The sequence below is a fragment of the Phocoena phocoena genome, chromosome X, assembly GCF_963924675.1.
Source record: "Phocoena phocoena chromosome X, mPhoPho1.1, whole genome shotgun sequence".
Lineage (NCBI taxonomy): Eukaryota > Metazoa > Chordata > Mammalia > Artiodactyla > Phocoenidae > Phocoena > Phocoena phocoena.
This window is the reverse complement of record NC_089240.1, coordinates 59,611,078-59,634,307: the sequence shown is the minus strand read 5'-3', so window position 1 is coordinate 59,634,307 and position 23,230 is coordinate 59,611,078. Positions and strand designations below refer to the sequence as shown.

The 23,230-nt window shown below is 46.9% G+C and overlaps 2 protein-coding genes across 2 annotated transcripts; one reads left to right on the top strand and one right to left on the bottom strand.

Moving 5' to 3' along the window:
- Window positions 1-1,411: 1,411 nt before the first annotated feature.
- Window positions 1,412-13,872, bottom strand: ARR3 (arrestin 3). Its single transcript, XM_065901387.1, has 16 exons — window positions 13,841-13,872; window positions 13,125-13,155; window positions 12,914-12,974; window positions 12,672-12,716; window positions 7,096-7,295; window positions 6,915-6,974; window positions 6,690-6,757; window positions 5,917-6,052; window positions 5,648-5,732; window positions 5,322-5,394; window positions 4,567-4,704; window positions 2,978-3,061; window positions 2,689-2,712; window positions 2,465-2,517; window positions 2,147-2,156; window positions 1,412-1,579 (listed from the first exon to the last, which is right to left on the bottom strand). The coding sequence occupies exons 1-16, from the start codon at window positions 13,855-13,857 to the stop codon at window positions 1,483-1,485; spliced, it is 1,182 nt and encodes a 393-aa protein (XP_065757459.1). The 5' UTR covers window positions 13,858-13,872; the 3' UTR covers window positions 1,412-1,482.
- Window positions 13,873-21,891: 8,019 nt separating this feature from the next.
- On the top strand, window positions 21,892-22,970 carry P2RY4 (pyrimidinergic receptor P2Y4). Its single transcript, XM_065900177.1, is given in 2 exon segments — window positions 21,892-22,696; window positions 22,699-22,970. Coding segments are annotated over 2 exon segments (1,077 nt in total).
- The last annotated feature ends 260 nt before the right edge of the window (window positions 22,971-23,230 follow it).

Sequence of the window (23,230 nt, the reverse complement as noted above, 5' to 3'; positions counted from 1 at the left end):
TGCCTCCCTCAATCCCCTTTTCAAGTAAAACATGGCATAACTTCCACTTGTGATGTCATAGACAACCACAGCAATAGTTGAATCATGAATGTTGCTAGAATTAGGCTGCAAAAGTTCTCCTGGCCAGCTGCATTCCATAGCTGCAGCTGAACCTGGATAAAACAAATGTTTAGAAAGAAGGTGGAGAAAGAAAAGAAACTAGCTTTTTAAAGGCTAGAACTTAATAAAGGCATAAAAAGAGTCAAGGAAATTGGGTTCCTGAAAAGTGGCTGCTATGGCCACAAACCAAGTGCCTACCATCCTAGGACAGGTCCGATCTCAATACACTATGTTGATTAAGGAAGACCCTACAGAGCAGCAGATTTAAGGATTCAAGGCTACTTGGACTTTGTTACAGCTGGAGATTAGATGAGGGCAGACAGAATAAGAAACACCACAGGATTTGGTAGTTTGGGAAGGTTTCACATTTTATTTCTCCTTTATCCACAGGTAATGTGGGGTGGTGCTACCCTACTGTGATGAATAGGCCTAAGTGATTGAGGTACCGGATTAGTGGCATGAGAGTGAACACTCACTATTCAGTCCTCCAAGTACATGATCTTAGTCAATTCCAAAGGTCTCCTGCAAACCCCTCCTCTACCCCCAATACCAGGCAGTGTTAGACCCAGAAGTGGAGAATAGCTCTTGAAAAGTGTCCTGGCTCAGCTTTTCAATGCTTACAATAGATAACTTTGAGGAGAAGAATCCCTGGGTAAGTTGACCAAAGAAGGGGCAAAAATGTACTGTGTGATGCCTTGACGGTGGGCTGACCCAGCAGGCGCCTTCGAAGCTGTTGTACATAAAGTGGGTGATGATAAGTAGGTCAAGTGTCACCCTAGGCGAGGAGGAAGTTGATTCCCCAGAGAACCTCCAGTTCCATTCCATACCATCACACCTTCCTGTTCCCAAAGCCCAACCCAGACCCCCGCTGCTCTGACCCCCAAGGATTGCAGTGTTTGGATTTGCGCAGAGACTGGTGCTTGGGTGCCTCGGCTGTGGGCCTTGTGGTGTGCTGTATGCTTGGCAGGTGGGTGGCATTTGCTTCCTGGGGCCACATGGCACTCTCTGTCCAACCATCAGCGTCGCCTTCAGGGCTGGTCTCAGGGCTGTGTCCCCTCAGGCGCTGCCCACAGCTCCGAGGTGGGAGTGGGATAGTTGGGTGTGGGGGCAGAGGTGACCAGGGCCCAGAAGGAAAGTTGAAGGACTCAGGGGTAGGTGGCCTTGCCAGAGGGAAGTCAGGGTTGTTTAGAGGAAAAGCACGTGCTGCAGGAGATCTAATCACTGATGTGGGGTGGCGGGTGGGGAGGTGGCTTATTCTAGGTAGTTCCCTTACTCTCCTGCGGGAGGAGGAGATACCAAAGTGATCAGCGGGCACATCTGGACAAGCTGATTTATTAGAGTGTTACAGTGGGGCTTCCACACAGAGGCACCCAAGCCAGGCGCTCAGGTGCCCTCATCCCCCTCGGCCGCCAAAGCCTCCTGGCTCTCCTCCCTGCCGGGCTGCTGCTGAGCGAACTCCTCGATGACTATGTCCTCAGAGCTTGCAGAAGCAGCAGAGGGAAATGGAGGGTTAGGAACAGCTGTCTGAGCGTCTTCCACATCCACTCCCGTTTCCTGATCCCAGAGAAGTGATCCCTTCCCTGCTTCCCAACTCCGATCCTCACCGCCTCTCAGCTGCCCCCGCCCCACTTGGATCACACTGGCTTGTTTCCTTTGTGTCCTCCCCAGTCTGCCAACACAAAAGCCCCCATGAGGGCCAGAGGGAAAGTAAGAATGGAGGGTGGGAAGGAGGGAAGGGATGGGAGAATGAAAGACGGGAGAAGTTAGGGTGAGGAGGCGCCGGGGGAAGGAAAAAGAAAACTGGAATGGATGAGGGGGAAGGACGATTGGGAGAAGAGCAGGAGGTGAAGGGCGGGGGACGCAAAAAGGGAAAGAGGGGGGTGTATGAAAAGCACTGAACTATGACACGAAGCTAAACCATATGTTTCCACTGCACACCTATTGAAAGCAACACTCCAGGGAAGCTATTTTCCATTTCCATCGTCATAAAATGGAGAGTGGCAGTGGGGAAAGGGGGGCGAGGTTTCCAGGCCTCACATTTTCTTACCTAGCAGCCTCTGTAGCAAGCATGGAGAGGGAAGGAAATATGGATTGAAGCTGATAAGTTCCCTGAAGAAATGTCCTGTTACTCATTCCTCTCCCTTTTTAACCCTCTCCCTCCCATATACACAATACACACACACACACACACACACACACACACACACACACACACACACAACTTCCCCTGAAAACCTAGACACCCAACCTACCTATTGCTATTCAATCTCTACCCAAACTGCCAGTCCTCGATTCATGAGATCAGAACTGCTTGGTCCCCAACCCTTGGGACCACCGTTCCTGTGAGTCCCACCTGGTCACTCACCGTTCGATGGCTTTGGATGCATCAGGATCAAGGGCAGCTCCACGCCAACATCACTGCAAGGATCCCAAGGTAGAGTCACAGATTTCCCTCCAAGGCCACTCCCTGAACCTCTCCCTCAATTTTTCAGTGCTGGGATGCCCTTAGATTCTCCTGTGTCATTCTTTTGGTCTCCTGATCGCATCCTCCCCTTCTTGCCCCAGTTCCCCCTCCCCACAGTGTCTTACCTGGCTGTCAGGTCACCTAGGATGCTGAGGGTAGAATGACACCCTAAAATTAGCAGCTGGAAATGGTTAGTAGCAACCTAATTTTGCAGGGGAATGAAGGATTGTAAGGCCAACTCAACCACAGAATGGGTTTCTGGAAGGGAAGGTGGCTTGTTCGTGGAGCTCACAGGTTTGGGAAACTGGTCCAGGAGAAGGGGTGGGGAATAGCTTGAGTGGGTCAGTCCAACTGGGAGGAAAACAGAAGTGGCTCCCCAGCCCCTGCCCAGACAGACCCTGCACTCTTACTCACCCTCCACAGGACACCATCAGGTTGACTCTGACTTTGTAGGACACCAGGATCCCCAGCAGTTCCTTGTCCATTCCTGGTCGAAGACTGGAGGTGGTAGTATTCATCGTTGTGTGTTTGGAGGGGAGGGGCTGGGGGTTAATTCATTCAGTGCACCCTTTGTCATCTGACAGGGCTCCCAGGCTCTGATCTCCTACTCATTGGGACCACACTTCTGTTCCTCAGATCCAGTTTTACCAGGTCACCCTCTGCTCAGGAGCCTACCTCTCTGAATATGACTACTACACTGCTTGGCTTTCATGACCCTTAACAATCTAACCTTCCTGCCCTAACTCCCTAACACCTGGGATACAACCTAAGTGGACCCATGCTCTCTCCATCATCAGAACGTGCCATGCAGATTCCTACCTTCTAGCCTTTGCACAGGCTATGTTCCCAACCCGGAACACTCTTTTCTTCCTCTGTTGCTATCCAGATCCAACACCTTCTTCAAGCTCTAGCTCCTTCTGTCTCCTCTAGGAAGCCCTCTCCAGCTGTGCTGGCTTCTATTAACTTCTATTGGATTTGTAGTCTGAACCACACATACTAACATTTAACTGTTAGATTGCATTTAAATTCCTCTTTGTTCTCCGTTTAGGCTGTAAATTGGCTGAAGGCAGAGACTGTCTTAAACGTCTTTGTATCCTCCCACATTGCTTAGCATAGGAATAAGCATGTAACAGGTGTTCAGTGAAAACCCACTGATTGAAAAATAAGGCACAGAAAACTATACGATCTTGGGAAGGTCTCTTCATTGCCCTGGGATGCTGATCCTCTATCTGTAAAATGATGCTGTTTGTATGATTTCTCAGACTCCTTCAAGCAATAATAGTCCATAGCTACATGATTGATAAGGCATAGGGAAAGGCAGTGGGAATTAATGCTTGTTAGATGGTGGCAGATGGCTTTTGGTGGGAGACACATCTTACACTAGGGCCTCCAAGTGTTAGGCATAGGACCAAATGAATGATTTGGTAGAATTATATCAATTCCTATCATATTTTTCTTCTTTTTGTCCTCTTTTCTCTCCATTTCTCATCTGTCTTGCATTGAACTTCTATCTTCACTAGAGAGTAGCTGCTGTAGAGATCGCAGTGTTAGAGCCAGATGACGTATGATAGAATCTTTTCCATCTCTGCCACTTATTAGCTACGCAAGCTTGGACAAGTTCCTTCATCTCTCTGAGCCTCAGGGTCGTTAAGTGTAAAGTAGAATAAGAATACATATCCAGCCTACTTTAATGGGATTCTTATGAAGATAACAGTACCATACGTAAGACCTTTATGAGCTGTAAAATATTATACAACATAAGGAATTTTTCCTTTCCACTTTTTCCTTTCTTGTTGCCTATGACCTAAGCCTGCCATTGGTCCCATGGGTATTATTTAGCTTACTGTCAGCCCTCTTGCCTGGAGGCAGCTCTGAACACTGACCTAGGGACATTTTTAAAAACAGGTAGGCTTCATTGAAGGTGAAACCTCATAACTGTACATATAGCACACAGAATGGGTTGGGGGTAGAAAATGAAGGTTGGGAGTTACATTTGAGCTTACATCGTGCTAGAGGCCAGATTGGTATCACCATGCTTGAATTTGCCATCCAGTGCCAGGCCCTGTTTCCGGCAGTTGGCAGCCAGGAGTGGGGTTACTGCAAAGCTCTTGGAGAAGGTGGAGTTAGCAGCTATAGTCTCCCTTTCAAAGGAAAAGAAGAGATGAACTTAAGCTAGGCTTGCCAACTAAGTGATTCTCATTCCCAAGAGTTTTTTGCGGGCTTCCCTGGTGGCGCAGTGGTTGGGAGTCCGCCTGCCGATGCAGGGGACACGGGTTCGTATCCCGATCCGGGAAGATCCCACATGCCGCGGAGCGGCTGGGCCCGTGAGCCATGGCCACTGAGCCTGCGCGTCCGGAGCCTGTGCTCCGCAACGGGAGAGGCCACAACAGTGAGAGGCCCATATACCGCAAAAAAAAAAAAAAAAAAAAGAGTTTTTTGCACGATTCCATGAAACTACTGGAGTATCCAAGAGAGCTGGCATGTCTGACTGTGGAGAGTGGGAACAATTCACTCTGGTGGGAAATACTTATGCCTCTGCCCTCTCTCAGGACTTGATGATCCTCTTGTGGTATCCCCCCTCCAGCTCTCTTGAGAATCCCTCCCTCTTTCCACATCAACCCTCACCTTGATGTTCCTCAGTCCTGGGCTCTTCTCCACTTCCTTCTTTCCCCAACCCCCTCCTCTGCCTCCAGACCCCGGCCCTCGTCCCCCCACCCTATCCCTTGGCTCTCTGACCCAGGCCCCAGCGCCAGCTCACATGAACTCCTGAACGAACACAGTCTTGGTGTACTTGTCTAGTGAATACAGGACGACATCTGTGATCTGGTCAACTGAAGAGCCGGGAAAAACACATGACTACAATTAGTCAGTCATCCTCGAGACCCCAACTTGCTGCCCTTGTACACGGGCACATTACTCATGATATACTAAGATGTGCATATGGACAAACAGAGATACATGTTCTGATAAGCCTGCAATGGAGGGAAAGCCTAGATGAATGCAGACTGGGTAAGTGGGGCAGAGTTCTGGAAAAAGACCTCTGGATTTGGGACCAGGTGCAGGGGGATAGGAAAAGAAGCTCACCTGAAATCTTAATCTTTTTGATGACCTTGTTGGTGCAGTTGTTGATGGAAACGTTGACAGTGATGGATTTGCCGTGGTAGTGAACCTGAAGCAGGAGGAGAGGCCCACTATAAGACTGGAGGGAGAACACCCAGATCAAGACCTAGAATTTGTTTCCTCAGTGCTTTTGTCACTCTGGCTTCCACCCTTACCTTCCCAAGTAGGAGATCAATGAAGAAAGGGTGTCAGAGGGGTTGCAAGGTAGGGGGCATTAAATGGGGGTCACAAACCTCCCTGTCCATCCAGGCCTGGAGTTGTAGGGGCTGAGCTGACAGAAGGAAGCGGCGAACAGTCTGGGCCCAGGGGCCAGGGCCTGGCTCCAGGGGTGCAAACTGGATTTTCCGAATCACCAGCCTCACAGAGTCTCTAAGTAGAGGCCAAGGGGACAGCCAGAATGTCTCCTTAGGACCCACAGACCTTTCTCATGCTAACCCCATAGCCCAGTCCTTGCTTGGGGAGGGGAGGTGGTGGGAGGCCTCTGTCAGAGAACTCCTCTGGACCCTCAAGGTAGGTATCTAGACCACAGGTCAGCAAACTATGGCTCAGTGGCCAAATCTGGCCTGCTGCCTGTTTCTGTATGGCCTGCAAACTAAGAATGGTTATTACATTTTTTAATGGTTGAAAAGAAATCTACAATAATATTTCATGACATGTGGAAATTATGTAAAATTCAAATTTCAGTGTCCATAAATAAAGCCACGCTCGTTCATTTACGTACTGCCTATGGCTGTTCTCATGCTACAGTGGCACAGCTGAGTAGTTACAACAGAAACTACATTGCTCACAAAGCCTGAATATTTCTTTTTTGGCCTTTTACAGGAAAGTTTGCTGACCCTTGCCCTAGAGCAAAGAAGAGAAGTCAGAGGGAAATCAGAACTGGGCATCTGAGTTGGTGGTGACAGTGCTACAGAGGTTAGAAGTAGGGCTGTTTCTGTCCTGAGAGCAAGATCTGTTTTCTGGCACAGGCCGGAGGCAGGGATTTTGGAGAGGACCAAAGAAATACCTCTTGGAGACTTTCTCCTCCAGGTTTTCAGCACAGAAACTCTTCACTTCAAAGTCAACACCACAGGCCTGCAAAGGGGCAGGAGCAAGAAGAACTCATTTCTGACACTACCCCTCCCTTCCTCATGGGTTTATAAGGAAACATCTGATCCCGTCCCTTAGCTGTCCCTTTCTCTAGTCTTGTCCATTTATCCCCCTGTCCTCTTTTTCAGAACCCAGACCTCACCTTCCCTGTATCATCAGGACCTGGCTGCAGTGTCACCGAACAGGGCAGGTTGACAACCATCTAAAAGATCAGAAGGAGGTCAGCAAACAGAAGAAACAGGGACCCCTTTCCTCTGTTCTCCTTCTCTAGCTTCCTTTCTTAATCTTCCCTGGAAGCCTTACCCGGGACTTGGGGTCAGTACCTGCAGGGTAAAAGGGTAGGCATTGTCCCCCAGCTTGTGCAGCAGTCGCTCCTGCAGGACTGTGAGGGGCCCCTGGGGGCTGCTGTGCTCAGCTGGGACCACTTGCTGGACCTGTACATACAGATCTTTGCGGAACGTCAGACCAATCACATCCAAGTCATCATGGCCATAGCGAAAGGCACACGTCAACATGACAAACACTGCAGGCAAAGGAGGAAGAGAGTGACCTGTCAGACCTGAGGGGGAAAGGAGATCTTGAATAGCTCAGAGGAAGACATGGAGAGACAATGTAATATGATCAAAACAGTATGGCCATAAAGAAAAGGATCAATACATTTGACTATAGTAAAATTTAAAACTTCTTTACATTAAGTGTCTTTATAAGTAATGAAACAAGCAAAAGCCTGAGAGGAAATACTTGCAACACATATAACAAACAAAAGTTTAGTGTTCATAATACATAAAGAACTCCCACAAATCAGTAATAAAAATAAAAACAGCCCAATATAAAAGTGTGCAAAGTTTATGAATAGACTCTGCACAGAAGAGCAAAACAGAATGGCCAATAAGGTATGAAAACATGTCCAGTCTAATGATAATCAGATAAGTGCAAATTAAAACCACAGTGAGAGGACTTCCCTGGTGGTCCCGTGGTTAAGGCTCTGCGCTCCCAATGCAGGGGGCCTGGGTTCGATTCCTGGTCAGGGAACTAGATCCCACATGCCACAACTAAGAGTTCATGTGGGGCTTCCCTGGTGGCGCAGTGGTTGAGAGTCCGCCTGCCGATGCAGGGGACACAGGTTCGTGCCCCGGTCCGGGAAGATCCCACACGCCGCAGAGCGGCTGGGCCCGTGAGCCATGGCCGCTGAGCCTGCATGTCCGGAGCCTGTGCTCCACAACGGGAGAGGTCACAACAGTGAGAGGCCCGCGTACCGGAAAAAAAAAAACAAACAAAAAAACAGAGTTCACATGCCGCAACTAAAAGATCCTGCATGCTGTAACTTAAAAAAAAATCCCGCATGCCACAACGAAGATCCTGCATGCCGCAACTAAGACCCAGCACAGCCAAAAAAATAAATAAATAATTTTTAAAAACCCACAATGTGATAACACTTCACAGCCATCATATTGTCAAAAACTTTAAAGTCTGACAGCACTATGTGTTGAGCAGTGCTCCAGATGTGGAGCAATGGGGTTCATTACACACTGTGGTGGGACTATACATTAGTACAACCACTATTTTTTTCTGTCAGAGTCCCTAGGTTTATTTATTTATTTTTTTACAGAGGGCAATTCAATTAATGAGGAAACCAGTAAGATGTTAAGACTGATACAAGAGAAAATTCAAGGACCTAGAGATTTGTAGTTGGTCAAGGGAATGCAGAAAAAAATTTGCTAACAAATCAGTACAACCACTTTGGAAAACTGTTGGGCACTATCCAGTAAAGCTGAATCTTCTCATATCTTATGATCTAAGACGAATTTAGAGGAAGTCTTGCTCATGTCTATAAGGAGATACCTATGAGAATGTTCATTGCGTCAACGTTTGTCATAGCATAAGATTGGAAGTGATTTAAATACCTATCAATGGGTAAACAGTTGTGGTATATTCATATCATGGAATACTAAACTGAGGTTAAAATAAATGAACTAAACTCCATGTATTAACATGGTTAAGTCTCAAAAACTATTGAGTAAAAAATGCTAGCTGCACGATGATATGCACAATCTGATACCATGTACGTAAAGTTGAAAAGCATGTAGAACAGTACCAAAGTCGCTCACTGATATATAAATATAGAGTAGAAGTATAGGAACATCATGGGAGTAATAAGCATCAAATTCAGGATAGTAATTATCTGCGGTGGAGGCAGGAAGAAAAGGAGGGAGGGAGGAAGGAGTATGGGATTAGGGAAGGATACACAGGAGACTTCAGTTTGATTCTGTAATTCTTTTTAAAGCTAGGTGGTGAGTACAGGGTATTCATTACATAATTCTCTAGGGTCAGAATACTTGGGCTTGAATATGACTTGCATAAGTCCCTCGAGTTGTCTGAGCCTCAGTTATTTCACCTGTCAATAATAGGACTGCACTGAGAGCTCTACATATGTTATTTGGACCTCACAATAATCCTCTGAAGTATTATTATCTCCACTTTACAGGTAGAGAAAATGAGCTCAGAGCAGCTAAGTGACAGCCCAGGATTTCAACTCAGGCCTGACTCCAAAGCCCAGTCTCGTACGTGCCCAACTTAACTCATAGGATGGTTGTAAGGAGTTGATGTATGAGAAATCCCTTTGGAAATTTAAATTAGATGTGGATGATGATGGTGATGATCATGGGAATATTAGAAAAGTGGAACAGTTATAAATGAACTTATACATTGCAGCTAGTACCTCAGATTAGGGGCAAATAGAAAGTCACTTGAGTGCACTAGTGGTGTGGGATGGGGTACAGAAAGATAGCTGTCCAAGGACAGTGACAGAGACTGAGGGAAGGAAAGATTTAGAACAGGGGTGGGGAATCTTACTTTTAATCAGGAGCCCTGAGCCAAAGAAAAGAAAACTACCAAGAGCCACACACTAGTAGAAAGCAAGTCATTTTTGTGTTTTTAAGAGATCAAAATATCAAACAGCCAGATTATCTGCTTTTAAAATTACGAGCAAGCAAAGAAAATGAATCTATATTCAAAAGATACAACAAAGACTGAAAGTAATGATAATGGTAGTGTTTATAATGACTGGGGCAATGGGCAACTTCATACCCTGCAGGAGGGAGAGTTAATTGGTACAACCATTTTAAAGGGCAATTTGGCAATAGAAACCTTTAAAAATGTGTGACTGCCCTTTGGTCATTCATTCCTTTTCTAGGCATTTAGTCTAAAGAAATAATTGGACAAGTATGAAAAGAAATACATACAAGCATGTACTTTATGGGGTTGTTTATCATAGCAAAAAATGTCCAACGATTGAAGTTGGCTAAATATATTATGGTACACCCATACAATATACTACTAGGCAACTTAAAACTTTATAGATTTTTACATATTGCATAGGTAAAAAAGATTAGAAAATGTTATTTATAATATAGCATTTTTAATAAAAATATAGATATTTTTGCTCGGAAAATATGAAGTGAAATATTAGTGATTATCTCTGGGTGAGAGGATTACAGTCTTTTTCTCCTTCATCTGTACTTTCTAATATTTCTACAATGAAGACAAACTTAACAATTTTCAAAAGATACAACAAATTAAATTCACCTTGGTTCCCAATTATGCCAATAAAAGTGGGAAAGGGAGAGAGAAAGAAAAGGAAAAGGAAAGAGGGGGCAAAGGAAAAGAAAAAACAGAGAAGATGAGAAAAAGAGGAAAAGAGGTGGCTGGAAGGAAGCAATGGAAGGGAGGAAATGAAAGAGATGAGAAATAAGACAGAAAAAGATCAGGTGAGACCAGGCAGAAGGGTATCTAATAGCCCCTGAGGTAAAGGTGTTAATCAGATGAATTGTTCTGTCACATCCCGCTGCGGCATGTGGGGAGGGCATCACCCCACCCCCAAGACCTCATTGGCTCTCTGGCAGCTTAGAATCATCCTTTTTTTAGTGTGTTAGGAAATAGCTTGTTTTTATTTTTTTTTAATTCAACATCTATTTTAAAGTTATTAATTTATATTTGTGTTTATTATATAAACAATACATATTAATTGTGTGGCAATCAGAAAACACAAAGAGAATCAAAGCCCTGCCATCATACATCATATTCCAGAAATAACTGCTGTTAATTTCTGTTGCATTTGCTTCCCAGCTTTGTTTCTATAATTAAACATAAGGCCACCTTAGCTATTGACTTCTCTCTCATTGCCTTTTTTAAATGAAACATTTTATTTTGAGATCATCACATGCAGTTGTAAGAAATAATACAGAGAGATCCCACATCAATTTCTGTTAAACCGCACTTCATTCGCACAACCACATATATTGCCCTACAACCAGCCTTTTTCATTCAGGGTGTAGTATAAGCATATTTCACATCAACAAATGCACCTCAAAAGGAAAAAAAAAGCATATTTGAAAATATGATGCAAATAAGATTATCTTCATAAAAGTAACAAAACATATAGAGTAACTAAGGAATAAACTTAAATATATACAACTTAAATGAATAATAATATAAAACTACTAAGGGACATGAAGAAGATTAGAATTAAAGGAAAAAAACACATCTTATTCCTGGATTGACATGCATTTTTTCAACTAAAGATTTCTTTCTGTAGGTTATTCTGAAGACTTTGTAGGACTGTAAAAAAATGATTTAGGTTTTAGAACTACAGAGTAATTGAGAGTCTTAAATAAGTTGGTTAATTTACTGGCCATACCCCAAAGTTCCTCTGCTATTTAAAACTGGGTGGACTGCTTATCTGCACTGTTTAATCTGAGCGACTAAGTCTGGTTTATTCCACAGTATCTAAAGGTTACATCTGAACTAGTATTCATCAATTTATTCTGAGCCTTTTTCAAATCAAACCCAATTTTCAGTCTAATTGGATCACAGAGTAAGAATTAAAAGAAAAAAAAAGTGGCAAAACAATATTTCAGTGTAATCTGGGTATATAATACTGTGGCCAGAGCAGTGTCGCTTGCTGTTACTTGCTGTAGTTATTGTTTTGTTTGTTTCTTTGTTTGGGATTTTTTTTTTTTTTTTTTTATGCGTTACGCGGGCCTCTCACTGTTGCGGCCTCTCCCGTTGCGGAGGACAGGCTCCGGACGCGCAGGCTCAGCGGCCATGGCTCACGGGCCCAGCCGCTCCGCGGCATGTGGGATCCTCCCAGACCGGGGCACGAACCCGTGTCCCCTGCATCGGCAGGCGGACTCTCAACCACTGCGCCACCAGGGAAGCCCTGGGATTTTTTTAATGGAAAAAAATGGGTTTCCCTACACAAAGGAGATATGAAAAGACATATGCAATTAAAGGAAAAAGCAAATGCAAAGTGGCAGGCTGAAGGTCACATCCAGCCTATGGAAAAATAAAGTTTTTTGATTTATCCAGGGCTTTAAAAATCTTTTAATTAGTTGCCAAAACTTGAAAATCAGGAAATTTGCGTTAAAATATGAATTTCTGGTGTACTGGATCTTTCCATGGGCAGCCTAAGCAGAGGCACCACCAACAGTAATGGAGAAAATCAGAAATTTTAGAAAAAGACTTAATTTCAGCACACATGTAAATTTTGTGTGATCTTGAAAAACAAAATTTCATTTATGTTTAGAAATATATCTATTTTGAATATCATTTGGGGAAGGGGCACTAGAATCTTTTCAGACCTTGGGCCTCTCAAGTTGTATTCTGAGCTTCATTTCCAGTTCCTCTTTAACAATTGGAAAATCTGGCCACACTGGGCTGAAATTCTCAGTGGTTAGCCTCCACCAGACAAGACATTCACAGTTCCCACTACTTTTATATTTTCTTATACCCCTCTGGTCCACTCGTCCACTCCACTCATTCAGGTTACTTGTCTGGCACGTGTGACATTTTAGGTTGGGGTCCCTGGCACATACACAGACCAACAAGGATTTTTACTTACTCTTTCGACCTTTTAAGTAATCAGGGTCAACCAGGACTACACCATCTGTGGAGAGGGGGAGAGATGGCCCTCTGGTCAGGAAAGGTCCTCAGACTATGAAACAGAAGTTGACCCCTGAATGGTTCCTCCCATTTTTCTCTTTAATTGGCCTCCTCTTCTGCATGGTCCTTTCTTGGCTTTCTTTTACTCCCTCACCCCCATTCCCTTCTCCCCAGGCTCTTTCCCTTTTTGGACTCACTGACCAATGGGTTCCACCATGTCCACATGGTCCACGAAGTCCCGTTTACCCAGGTAGATGGAGAGCTGTTGTGGAACAACCTCCCATGTTATTCTCATAATCATCTTTAAAAAGATTCCCCTGAAGCCCCCAACCCAAACCCCTGAGACCTTGAAGGACGTACCCACCTATCCCTTTTGCGCTCTTATTTGCCCTGCTGGGCCAGGTTCTCTCACCTTGCCATTGGAGCAGGTCTTCTTAAACACCCTATGAGGAGAAAATCAGAGGATAGGGAGAGGGATTGGAAGAGAAGGGGAGGGGAGAAGAAGAGAAAGGGAAGTGGGGGAGAAAAGGAAATATTTCTAGGATTAGAAGAAGAGGCCCAGGGACTTCTCTGGAGATCCAGTGGTAAAGAATCCGCCTTACAATGCAGGGGACGCAGGTTCGATCCCTGGTGAGGGAACTAAGATCCCACATGCCTTGGGGCAACTAAGCCTGTGTGCCACAACTACTGAGCTCTCGGGCCTCAACAAGAGAGCCCGAGTGCCACAAGCTACAGAGCCCACACACTCTGGACCCCGTGCACCACAACTACAGAGCCCATGTGCCCTGGAGCTTGCACTCCACAACTGGAGAAGAGAAAACCCACACGCCACAACTAGAGAGAAGGCCGCGCGCCGCAACCAAGATTCCGCGTGCCGCAACTAAGACCCAACGCAGCCAAAAATAAATAAATAATAAATAAATCTTACTGGTGGGATCGGGGAGGAGCTGGAAAAGAAAAAAAGAAGAGGCCCAGGGAGAGCGAAATGACACAAAGGTGGAGGCAGTTGGGATAGAGTCCAAGACACAAGTTGGAGAGAGGTTGCAAACCCCTTCACCCCAAAGGCAAGTACTTGGGTTTGGGTAAGTGACAAGTCACAGATTCAGAGAATTAGGAGTTCTTACTTACCTGGATATGTTGGCCATGGCGTTGATGTTGAGCCTTTTCTGGCAAGAGGGAAAGAAGGGGGAAGGCTCAATCATTTGGTCCCTATTCTCCTTACCTGGCTCTGGTATACCGTCCAGACACACCTAGTGGGATGAAACCTTTTCTTCTTAGATAGACACCTCACCACCATCCACGCTTCCTATTCTCCCTCGTGCCAAGCTTACTTATTCAGCCATAATCTCAACTATCCTGGACATTGGAAAAAACCTTCCCTAGTTTTTATGAATTGTTGACTAACAATACTGTCTTTTCTCCAGAAAGAGAGAGGCTTTTTGAAATAGCTGGGGCACTCTTGAGAGCCTTTTGAGAGGAGAAATTTGTCTGGAGAAAGGCCTCCATCCAGGAAAGTATGAGGAGAATTGGACTGGATGAGTCTGAACATCACCTGGCCCACGGTAGGCACCAAGACATGTTTGTTAGATACACGAATGAATGAATGAATGAATGAACAAAACCCAGACTCTGGCTTTGCTCCTGCAATGGATTCTGAGCCTGAGTTCACTTCACGGTGGCCTTAACACTCAGCTAAGAAAGGAGAAAGGTGTGGGAGAGAAAAGGTTGGTACCCTAATGCTCGTGGTTGTTGGTGGCAGAAACCTGTATGGGGGTTGAAAGCCTTCCTTGAACCTATTCATCGCTCTCATCACCCTCCCCAGATTTTCCCACCCTTATCTCCATCCATGTCCCCAGGTGCTAAGCCTTGGAGTAGGGATACTTAGAGAGAGGAAGACGTCTCTCTAATGCTTTTCTTTGATGTGTACTAGATCTGGCTTGAGGGGTGAGCTTAGGGGAGATTCCAGAGCTCTCTCCCAGGGTCTCTCAGCCTGAGTGCCTGTCAGCTGTGTCAGGAAAGGTGCCCTTCAAGTGCTTCTTGATATATTGATGGGGGTGCTAAGGGCAGGGGATATGGGGCCTAGTATGGGCTGGAAATAGAGGACTTTGGACTCTTACCTGGGGAGGAAGATGAAGCTCACATCCGTCTCCAGCTCTGGTCACTATGCTCGCCTCCCCAACCTCTTATACCCAAGGTCCTCTGAGTTTTTAGATTGGTGGGGGTCAGGGGAGAAGAATAGGGTTCTGGGGGGGCATGAAATGCTGCTTTATAAATAGCTCAGGTGCCAAGAGTTTGGAAAGCAGATTAGTGGCTAAAAGATTAGCACCCCTTCCCCAGCCCCCCACTCCTTAGGACTTGGGACTCTTGAAGTGATGTTTAGAGACCCGATTATCCCAGCTTATGTGCACAGCAGGAGTCAATCTCCCGTACATGCGGGTCGGGTAGGGCAGGGGAGGCTGAGTGTGTTGAGCTGTGTGTACATGTCTGTGAGCCTTGAACTTCTTTTCTTGTTGGAGAGGAAGGTAACAAAGGATTCTTGGCCCAGGCGCAGGTTCTCTGGGCAGGATGTTGCCTGTGGATGGAAAAAGCAATTGACATCTATATCACCCCCACCTGAAGTAAACCTTTCCTGCCCCCCAGCCCTTGACTCTCTCCAATCCCTAAAACTAAGTCCATGCTATAGGCTCTAAGCAGCTTCCCTCGCCTCATATGACCACTCATGGAATTAGAGATATTTCTGTCCTGCAGCTGCCAGGACTCCCCACGATGGTAGCAACAAAAGTAATCTTCCTTTCTTGGATGTCCTTCCCATAGGGCCCAGGCCCAGGCTTCATGAACATGGGGGATGTAGAGACAGGATATCCAAGCTCTGGGGATACAGGACCCTACACCACCTCACCTCACCATAGTGCCGGCTGCGCTTTAGTATCTATCCATAGATGCAGCCCTCAACCCTCCACGACAGCGTGTCCATTCCTCAGAGGGTGACTATGTCCGTGGCTCAGGGGGCTGGGCCTTCCCTATCTCCCACCCGCCACTGTGGGCACTGGAGAGCTAGCTGTCCTATAATCTCTTTGCCCAAATAACCGAGTTAGCCTTTGCCATTCCTTGTTAGTATGCACCCCGGGGCCTTGGCTTTTAGTCAATGTACCTTTCTCCTTCTCAGGGATTTTCAGCTACAGCTAGAAGCCCAGACTCTGCGGAGAAGGTTGGTGTCTATGGAGAAGGTGAAAAGTCAGAATGAATGTACTTTTGGACTAGCCTTCAACCCATTTTTGTCTTCAGACCCACACTTGAAGCTTAGCCCCTCTTTCAACTCAGGTCCATGGTACTCTCAACAGGAAGTAGATCTCGTAGGCCTTTAATTCATTATTATGATTGAACTTAATTAATTCTCTCTTTTCCTGGAGTATGTGCATTTCTTGCCGGAGGTATAATTTAGCAAAAGTAAAATGCACAAATTTTAATTGCACAGCTTGATGAATTTTTACCTACTGTGGAAGGCTGAATAATGCGTCCCCAAGGATATCAGGTCCTAATCCCTGGAACCAATAAATGTTACCTTATATGGCAAAACAGGACTTTGCAGATGTGATTAAATTTAGGATCTTGAGAGGGGAAGACTATTTTGGATCATCCGGGCGGGCCCTAAATGTAATCACTAGTCTGTTTATAAGAGGGAAGCAGAGGGATATAGAGGGAGATTTAACTGCAGAGACAGAAGGCAATATGAGGACTGCAGCCAGATGCTATGTCTGGGCTTTGAAGATGGAGGAATGCAGCTCTAGAAACTGGAAAAGGCAAGGACACAGATTCTTCCCTATAGTCCCTCATGGTTGCCGGGTGGCTGTCACAGTTCAGGCATAGCCCTGCTCTTACCTTGATTTTGGCCCGGTGAACCTGATCTTGGACTTCTGACCTCCAGAGTTGTAAGAGAATAAATGGTGTTTTAAGGCACCAAGTCTGTGGTAAGTTTTTACAGCAGCAATAAAAAACTACTACAGCTATGTATACATACATGTAACCACCATCCAGATCAAGATATAGAACATTTCTAGCTCCCCAGAAAATTCCCTTGTGTCCCTTTCCAGTTAGTAGTCTCCCAAAGAGAGACACCATAGTTTTATTTTGATCAAGAGTATTTGCATTTTATGAGGAGGCAAGAGTAAGAAGGCAAGGGAGTGCATCTCTAAAGGTGAAGTGTCTGGCCCCTGTGATAGATTGATGGGAGAGGTATCTTCAGGTCCTTACCCACCCTCATTTCTGCACACCCCAGTGATATTCCCAGACAGTCCTTCCAGTTTGGAAGTGATGACCGGATAGCTGAGTGAGGAAGGGCTGGTTATTCCATAAGGGATCCTAGCAGACAGGATTGTTTATCAACTCAATAGGCATCTCTCCCTTCCTTCTTGTGGGCAGAATCTCCACTTTTTTACGTACCCCACCCTCCTCCACCTGGCTCTCTGCTCCTCTCAGCCAGTCATGGTCATTTCATCCTTTTTGCCGGTGGTTGGTTTAGTTATAGGCATGATGAAACTCAGGCCACTGAGACATGGGGGGGAAGCATGCTAGGGAGATTTTGGGAAAGGTTTCCTGAGTGATAAAAATAAACACACAGGAAGAGAGGCCTTCCTCTCCTTTTGTCAGTGGTATTTCCGTGTTTGGATGCAATGCCTAAAATGCAACAGCCACCTCGTGACCATGACAGTTGCTGAGCAGCAGGCTGAGGGGTGCTGATCAGGAAGATGGAAAGAATCAGGATTTTTTGAATGACATCATTGAACTGTTGAATTAATCAACTCTAAAGCTCCCTGCTCCTGGACTTAGAGGCTAGATAATACATTTCCTTATTTTAAAGTCAACTGAGTTGGCATTTTCTGTTATTGCAGCTGACAGCATACCAGCAGAGTTAAGTGGGATCTGCACAACGGTACTGGCTCAGTGTGGGAGGATGGAGAGGAGGCAGACAAATCAAATCGTAGAGGCAGAGACTTCCCGTGCTGTCCTAGGTACCGGACACAGTGGTACTGGTCTCTAGTCTAAAGTTGTTAATAGCCTTGTTGGAGATAAAAAACAGACATTTAGAAAGACTAAAAGGGAACGCTATAGAAAAGACACCTGGACAACACTGACTTGGGTACAATTACATGGGACCAGTCACTTTCCCATGATTTTATTAGTAAATTTGGATTGTCAAGGATTTCAGGTTACTGCTCCTTTCCATCAAGCCTGTGAGGATTGTCTTATTCCACTCCACACTGCACCTTACTTTCAGCAGGCGACCTCGTCTTTTCACTTCATAAAGAAAACCTAGGCAATTGAAGAGAAATTTTGATTGGAGGGAGATTTGTATGCTGGAATCTCATTGGTCATTATAATTATTCATAACTTGTAAGTTAAATCATGAGAGTGGATGGAGAGAGAGAGAGGGAGAGAAGGAGAGAGAAAGAAACAGTGGAGGAATGGAGAAGGAGGAGAGGAGAGAAGAGATCTGGAAGTAAGTGTTGCGGAAGGGTCACATTTGGAGGAAGGAGGACAAAAAGGAGCCAGGGAATGGGGTCAGAAGGAACATCCAGAGGAATAGGAGAATCAGAGTAAAGTCACAGAAATGAAAGTGAGGAAGAGTTTCACAGGAGAGAGGGGTCTGGCCTGCAGCCTTTCAGAAGGCATGCATTCCTTTTGGCCCAGGTGACGTCAGCGGAAGCTAGCTTCTGGTTGGGGAATGTTGGGAGAGGTCTTTTCCTGAAGTAGCCACTGGGCGGCAGTGGTGGCAGCGTTGGCAGCTGCAGCTGCGTCCAGGGACTGGCAGAAACCTGGCAGAGCTAAACCAGCTTGAAGCAGTAGGAGCGGGAAGCTGGCTCCTCCTGGGGCTTCTCTAGTTTAGTGGACACTGGAATGTCCCCTTGGGTGTATGCCAAGCTTCAGATCACACTTGTCCTCCTCTGAAGAGGCCAGCTTCACCCCTGGGAGCAAAGTAAATAATACAAAGTACTTTACGGATTAGCAGCATTTTACGGTTTACAAAGTGTTTTCACATCTATTAACCAATTCAGTATTCAGAAAACCCTAAAAGGTTGGTGTTATTGACCCCATTTCACTCATGAGGAAATTCAGTCATGAAGAGGTATCCAGGGTGACACAACTAATACGTGGAAGAACAAGGGTTTGAATTCAGGTCTGTCTGGCTCCAAACACCTGAGCCTTTTGTGCAAAATCACAGTGATCAGCCGTCCAGGATTCAGGCTATGAGTGCTTTCTCCAAGCCTACCTTCTATCCACCACACCCTCACTGGGCAAGGATCTCCAGGTTTCCCCCATCTAGGTTTCTGGTTCTTCCAAGAGATCTAGATTCCAGATTCTAGAGCCTCCCCTACAGCCCTGCCTCCTCCCCTCACTCCCGGGATCCAGCTGGGCAATATTCTCAGGATCTGAAGATCACTTCAGAGTCCCCATTGTTTCCCAGCTCCCTTCAGAGTGGATTCTACTGCTGCTCCCTCTCCCCAAGAGCACTACCCACCTTACCCTCAGAGTCCTCCAGGCCCAGAGCTTGCTTCCTGTGCCTAAGACTTCCATAATCACGGAGACTTAGTTAGCCCCAGGAGTCTTAGGCCCAGAGCTCCTGACAATTCCATGTTCCCTAGCACTAGGCTCTCAAACATCTAGGCTTGGTGTCTGTACTGTCTTGGCTGTATTCAGACCAGGGTCTCCTGGGGTGATAGAGAGAGATGAAGGCTGGTATGTAGGAGGGGGTGGAGTCTGTAAGGGAAGCATGTGGGCTAGCATCCTTGGGGAGGAGTGAATCACCTCCCCACCACCTCCTCTTACACGCGTAATAGGCATCTTGAAATTGGCAAGTGGAAAAATGAGCTCCTCATGTTTCCCCACACCTACTCCTCTCACAGCCTTCCCCGTCTTTGTCAATGGTGTAAGTCCATTCTTCCAGTTGCTCAGGCCAGAAATCTTGGAGTCATTCGTGACTCCTCTCTTTCTCTTATACCCCTTATCAGTAAATATTGTTGTCTCTACTTTCAAAAGCTAGCCAGGGGCTTCCCTGGTGGCGCAGTGGTTGAGAGTCCGCCTGCCGATGCAGGGGACACGGGTTCGTGCCCCGGTCTGGGAGGATCCCATGTGCCGCGGAGCGGCTGGGCCCGTGAGCCATGGCTGCTGAGCCTGCGCGTCCGGAGCCTGTGCTCCGCAACGGGAGAGGCCACTACAGTGAGGGGCCCGCATACCGCAAAAAAAAAAAAAAAAAAAAAAAGCTAGCCAGAATCTGCCACTTCTCACCACCTTCACCGGCCTGGTCCAAGCCGCCATCATCTCTGCTGGCAATGGCCTCTGATCTGATCTTCCTCCTGTGTCCCTAGCCCTGTAGTCTATTCTCAACATAGAGCTAGCCAGGGATCTTTCTAAAATGTGAATCAGATCCTGATACTTGTCTCTTCTAAACTCTCAATGGCTTCCCAGTCACTGAAAGTAAAAGCTAAGATGTCCTCACAATGGCTTCCAAGGACCTTCATGATCTGGTTTGTGCCAAACTCTCTGACCCCTTCTCTATGTTTCCTCTTCCTCACAACCATCTGGTCCTTATTCAAAAGTCACCCTAATATTTAAAACAGAAACCCTCTCTATTCCCTTTCCCTCCTTTACTTTTTTCCATAACAATGATCATGATCTATATATTTTACTTGTTAATTTTATTATCTTTTCCCTCCCACTGGTATGTAAGCTCCATTAGAGTAGGAGGTTTTGCCTGTTTTGTTTACTGTTAGTGAACTACCAGTGCCTAGAACTGGTCCAAGCACGTAATAGGCTCTCAGAACATGTTTGCTTATCCTTTCCTAGATTATGGCCAGTGGCTTAGAGAGGCCACTAAACATAGCAATTATGGATTGCTAAAGCCTGGCTCAAAGGCTGGCCTTCCTGGGTTTGAAATCTTGACTCTACCACTAATTAGCAAAACACTTCAACTTTCTGTGCCTCCGTTTTCTAATCAGTGAGGTAGGGACAATCACAATACCCACATCACAGAGAGCCTGTGGGGCCATTAATAAGTACAAAGCACTTAGAACAGTGCCTTGCATGTAGCAAGTGCTAAATACAGATTTCTTATAATTATATGCACATGGAGTTAAGATTTATATCAGTAGTTTAGATTTCCTAAAATCTTTCGATGTGTTATCCATGCTAACATTCATTTTCCATGTTTCTGCTCATACAGGTTTCTATGATCTTCCTGCAGTTTTTAGTTATCTCCAGTGGCCTGGCTCTTCATCTGTCAACTTGGACGTTTCCTTGTGTACTCTCTCCTACAGTCATTTAGGAGCCGTTAAATAGTCATCTCACTGGGCCCCAGTTTCCCAATCGGTGCACTGAGTGGGTGGGTCTAGATAATCTTGATGGGCCTTTCTAGCTCTAACGATTTCCCAGGACAGGGAGGAGGTACAGGTCCCACGCCCAACCCCGCCCCCTTGGATATGCCCTCTGGCTGCCAAGGGGAAGGGTGACAGAGTCAGCTGGGCTCAGCTTCAAGGGGAGCAGGTAGGAGACGTGCCAAGTTTCTTGGGTAAGGGTGGTGATGGGGTTCCTGGGCTGGTCCAGGCTGGGGGAAGGTATCAGAGATCACTGTAGTTCAGAGACACTGGGACCAGGGGAGAGAAGTTACTGTATGGAGAGATGCCCTCTTCACAGGGACACAGCTGTTGTGATAAGTTGGGAGACAATTTGGGTCTGGGTATCTTCCTACATTGGATAGTCCTGGTAGGCCTTGACCCCCTTTAGCTAACCAAGCTCTGAAGGACAGAGTCAGCTTCAGAAGAACGACCCAAACCCACTGACTGCCCTCCTGAGCCCTGGCACTGCCTGCTGCCTACTATTCCCCAGGCTGGACCGAGGGAGCTCTGGCAGGAGCCAGGCTGACCCGGGTTACTCCCAGATGCATCCTCTCAACTCCCCCTTGAGCTTCAAACACTGCCTGCTGCCTACTATTCCCCAGGCTGGACCGAGGGAGCTCTGGCAGGAGCCAGGCTGACCCGGGTTACTCCCAGATGCATCCTCTCAACTCCCCCTTGAGCTTCAACCACTGCCCTCCCCATTCTCTGCATTTTTGCCCCAGGTCAGGGCTGGGGGGCCAAGGAAATCTGGTCACCCTCACTTCTGCCCTTTCCACCCCTACGGGGACCATGACCAGTACGGAGTCCTCACTGTTCACAGCCTTAGGCCCCCACTCAGATCCTGACGACAGTGAGTTGGAGCTGGACTGCCGGTTTAATGAGGAGTTCAAGTTTATCCTGCTGCCCGTGAGCTATGCAGTTGTCTTTGTGCTGGGCCTAGGCCTCAATGCCCTGACCATCTGGCTCTTCCTCTTTTGCCTCCGACCGTGGGACGCGACAGCCACCTACATGTTCCACTTAGCTTTGTCAGATACTTTGTACGTCCTGTCGCTGCCCACCCTCGTCTACTATTATGTAGCCCGCAACCATTGGCCCTTTGGCACTGGGCTCTGCAAGTGCATCTGCTTTCTCTTCTATTGGAACCTCTACTGCAGTGTCCTTTTCCTCACCTGCATCAGCGTACACCGCTACCTGGGCATCTGCCACCCGCTGCGGGCACTGCGCTGGGGCTGCCCGCGCCTTGCTGGCCTTCTCTGCCTGGCAGTTTGGTTGGTCGTAGCTGGCTGCCTCGTGCCCAACTTGTCCTTTGTCACCACCAGCCCTAAGGGGGACATCATCTTGTGCCACGACACCACCCGGCCTGAGGAGTTTGACCACTACGTGCACTTCAGTTCGGCAGTCATGGGGCTGCTCTTTGACGTGCCCTGCCTGGTCACTCTTGTCTGCTACGGGCTCATGGCCCAGCGCCTGTATCGGCCCTTGCCAGGGGCTGCCCATTCATCTTCCCGTCTGTGCTCGCTGCGCACCATCGCTGCGGTATTGACTGTCTTTGCTGTCTGCTTCGTGCCTTTCCACATCACCCGCACCGTTTATTACATGCAAGGCTGTTGGAAGCTGACTGCTGGGTGCCGAACATCATCAACATGGTCTATAAAGTGACTCGGCCTCTGGCCAGTGCCAATAGCTGCCTGGATCCTGTGCTCTATTTGCTCACTGGGGACAAGTATTGACGTCAGCTCCGGCAGCTCTGCAGGGGTGGCAGGCCCCGGCTCCCCACAGCTGCCTCCTCTCTGGCACTGGTGTCCCTGCCTGAGGACAGCAGCTGCAGGTGGACAGCCACCCCCCAGGATGGCGGCTTGGGCAGATAGATTGTAACGGAAGCCGGGAAGTGAAGGAAAGGGGGTGAGTGCAGGGCAGAGGGGAGGGAACCTTATAGTGACACCCGATCTGGCTGCTTTCTCCTCTTTTCTGAGCTCTGGAGAGAGGCCCTCACCCTGAGATTTAGGAGGAGCCAGAGAAATCACGTGTGACCCCATCTCTCCTAAATCCTTCAGTTGCCCTCTCCTTTTTAGCCAAAGACACTAGCAGCCACTCTTCGTCCTCGACTTCTTTCTCTTTGTTTCTGTCC

Coding starts and splice junctions, on each gene's coding strand:
- ARR3 (XM_065901387.1), bottom strand. Junction 6,975..7,095: donor CCTACCCTTTTACCCTGCAG/GTACTGACCCCA, acceptor CTGATCTTTTAG/ATGGTTGTCAACCTGCCCTG. Junction 6,053..6,689: donor GAGGAGAAAGTCTCCAAGAG/GTATTTCTTTGG, acceptor GCCTCTACTTAG/AGACTCTGTGAGGCTGGTGA.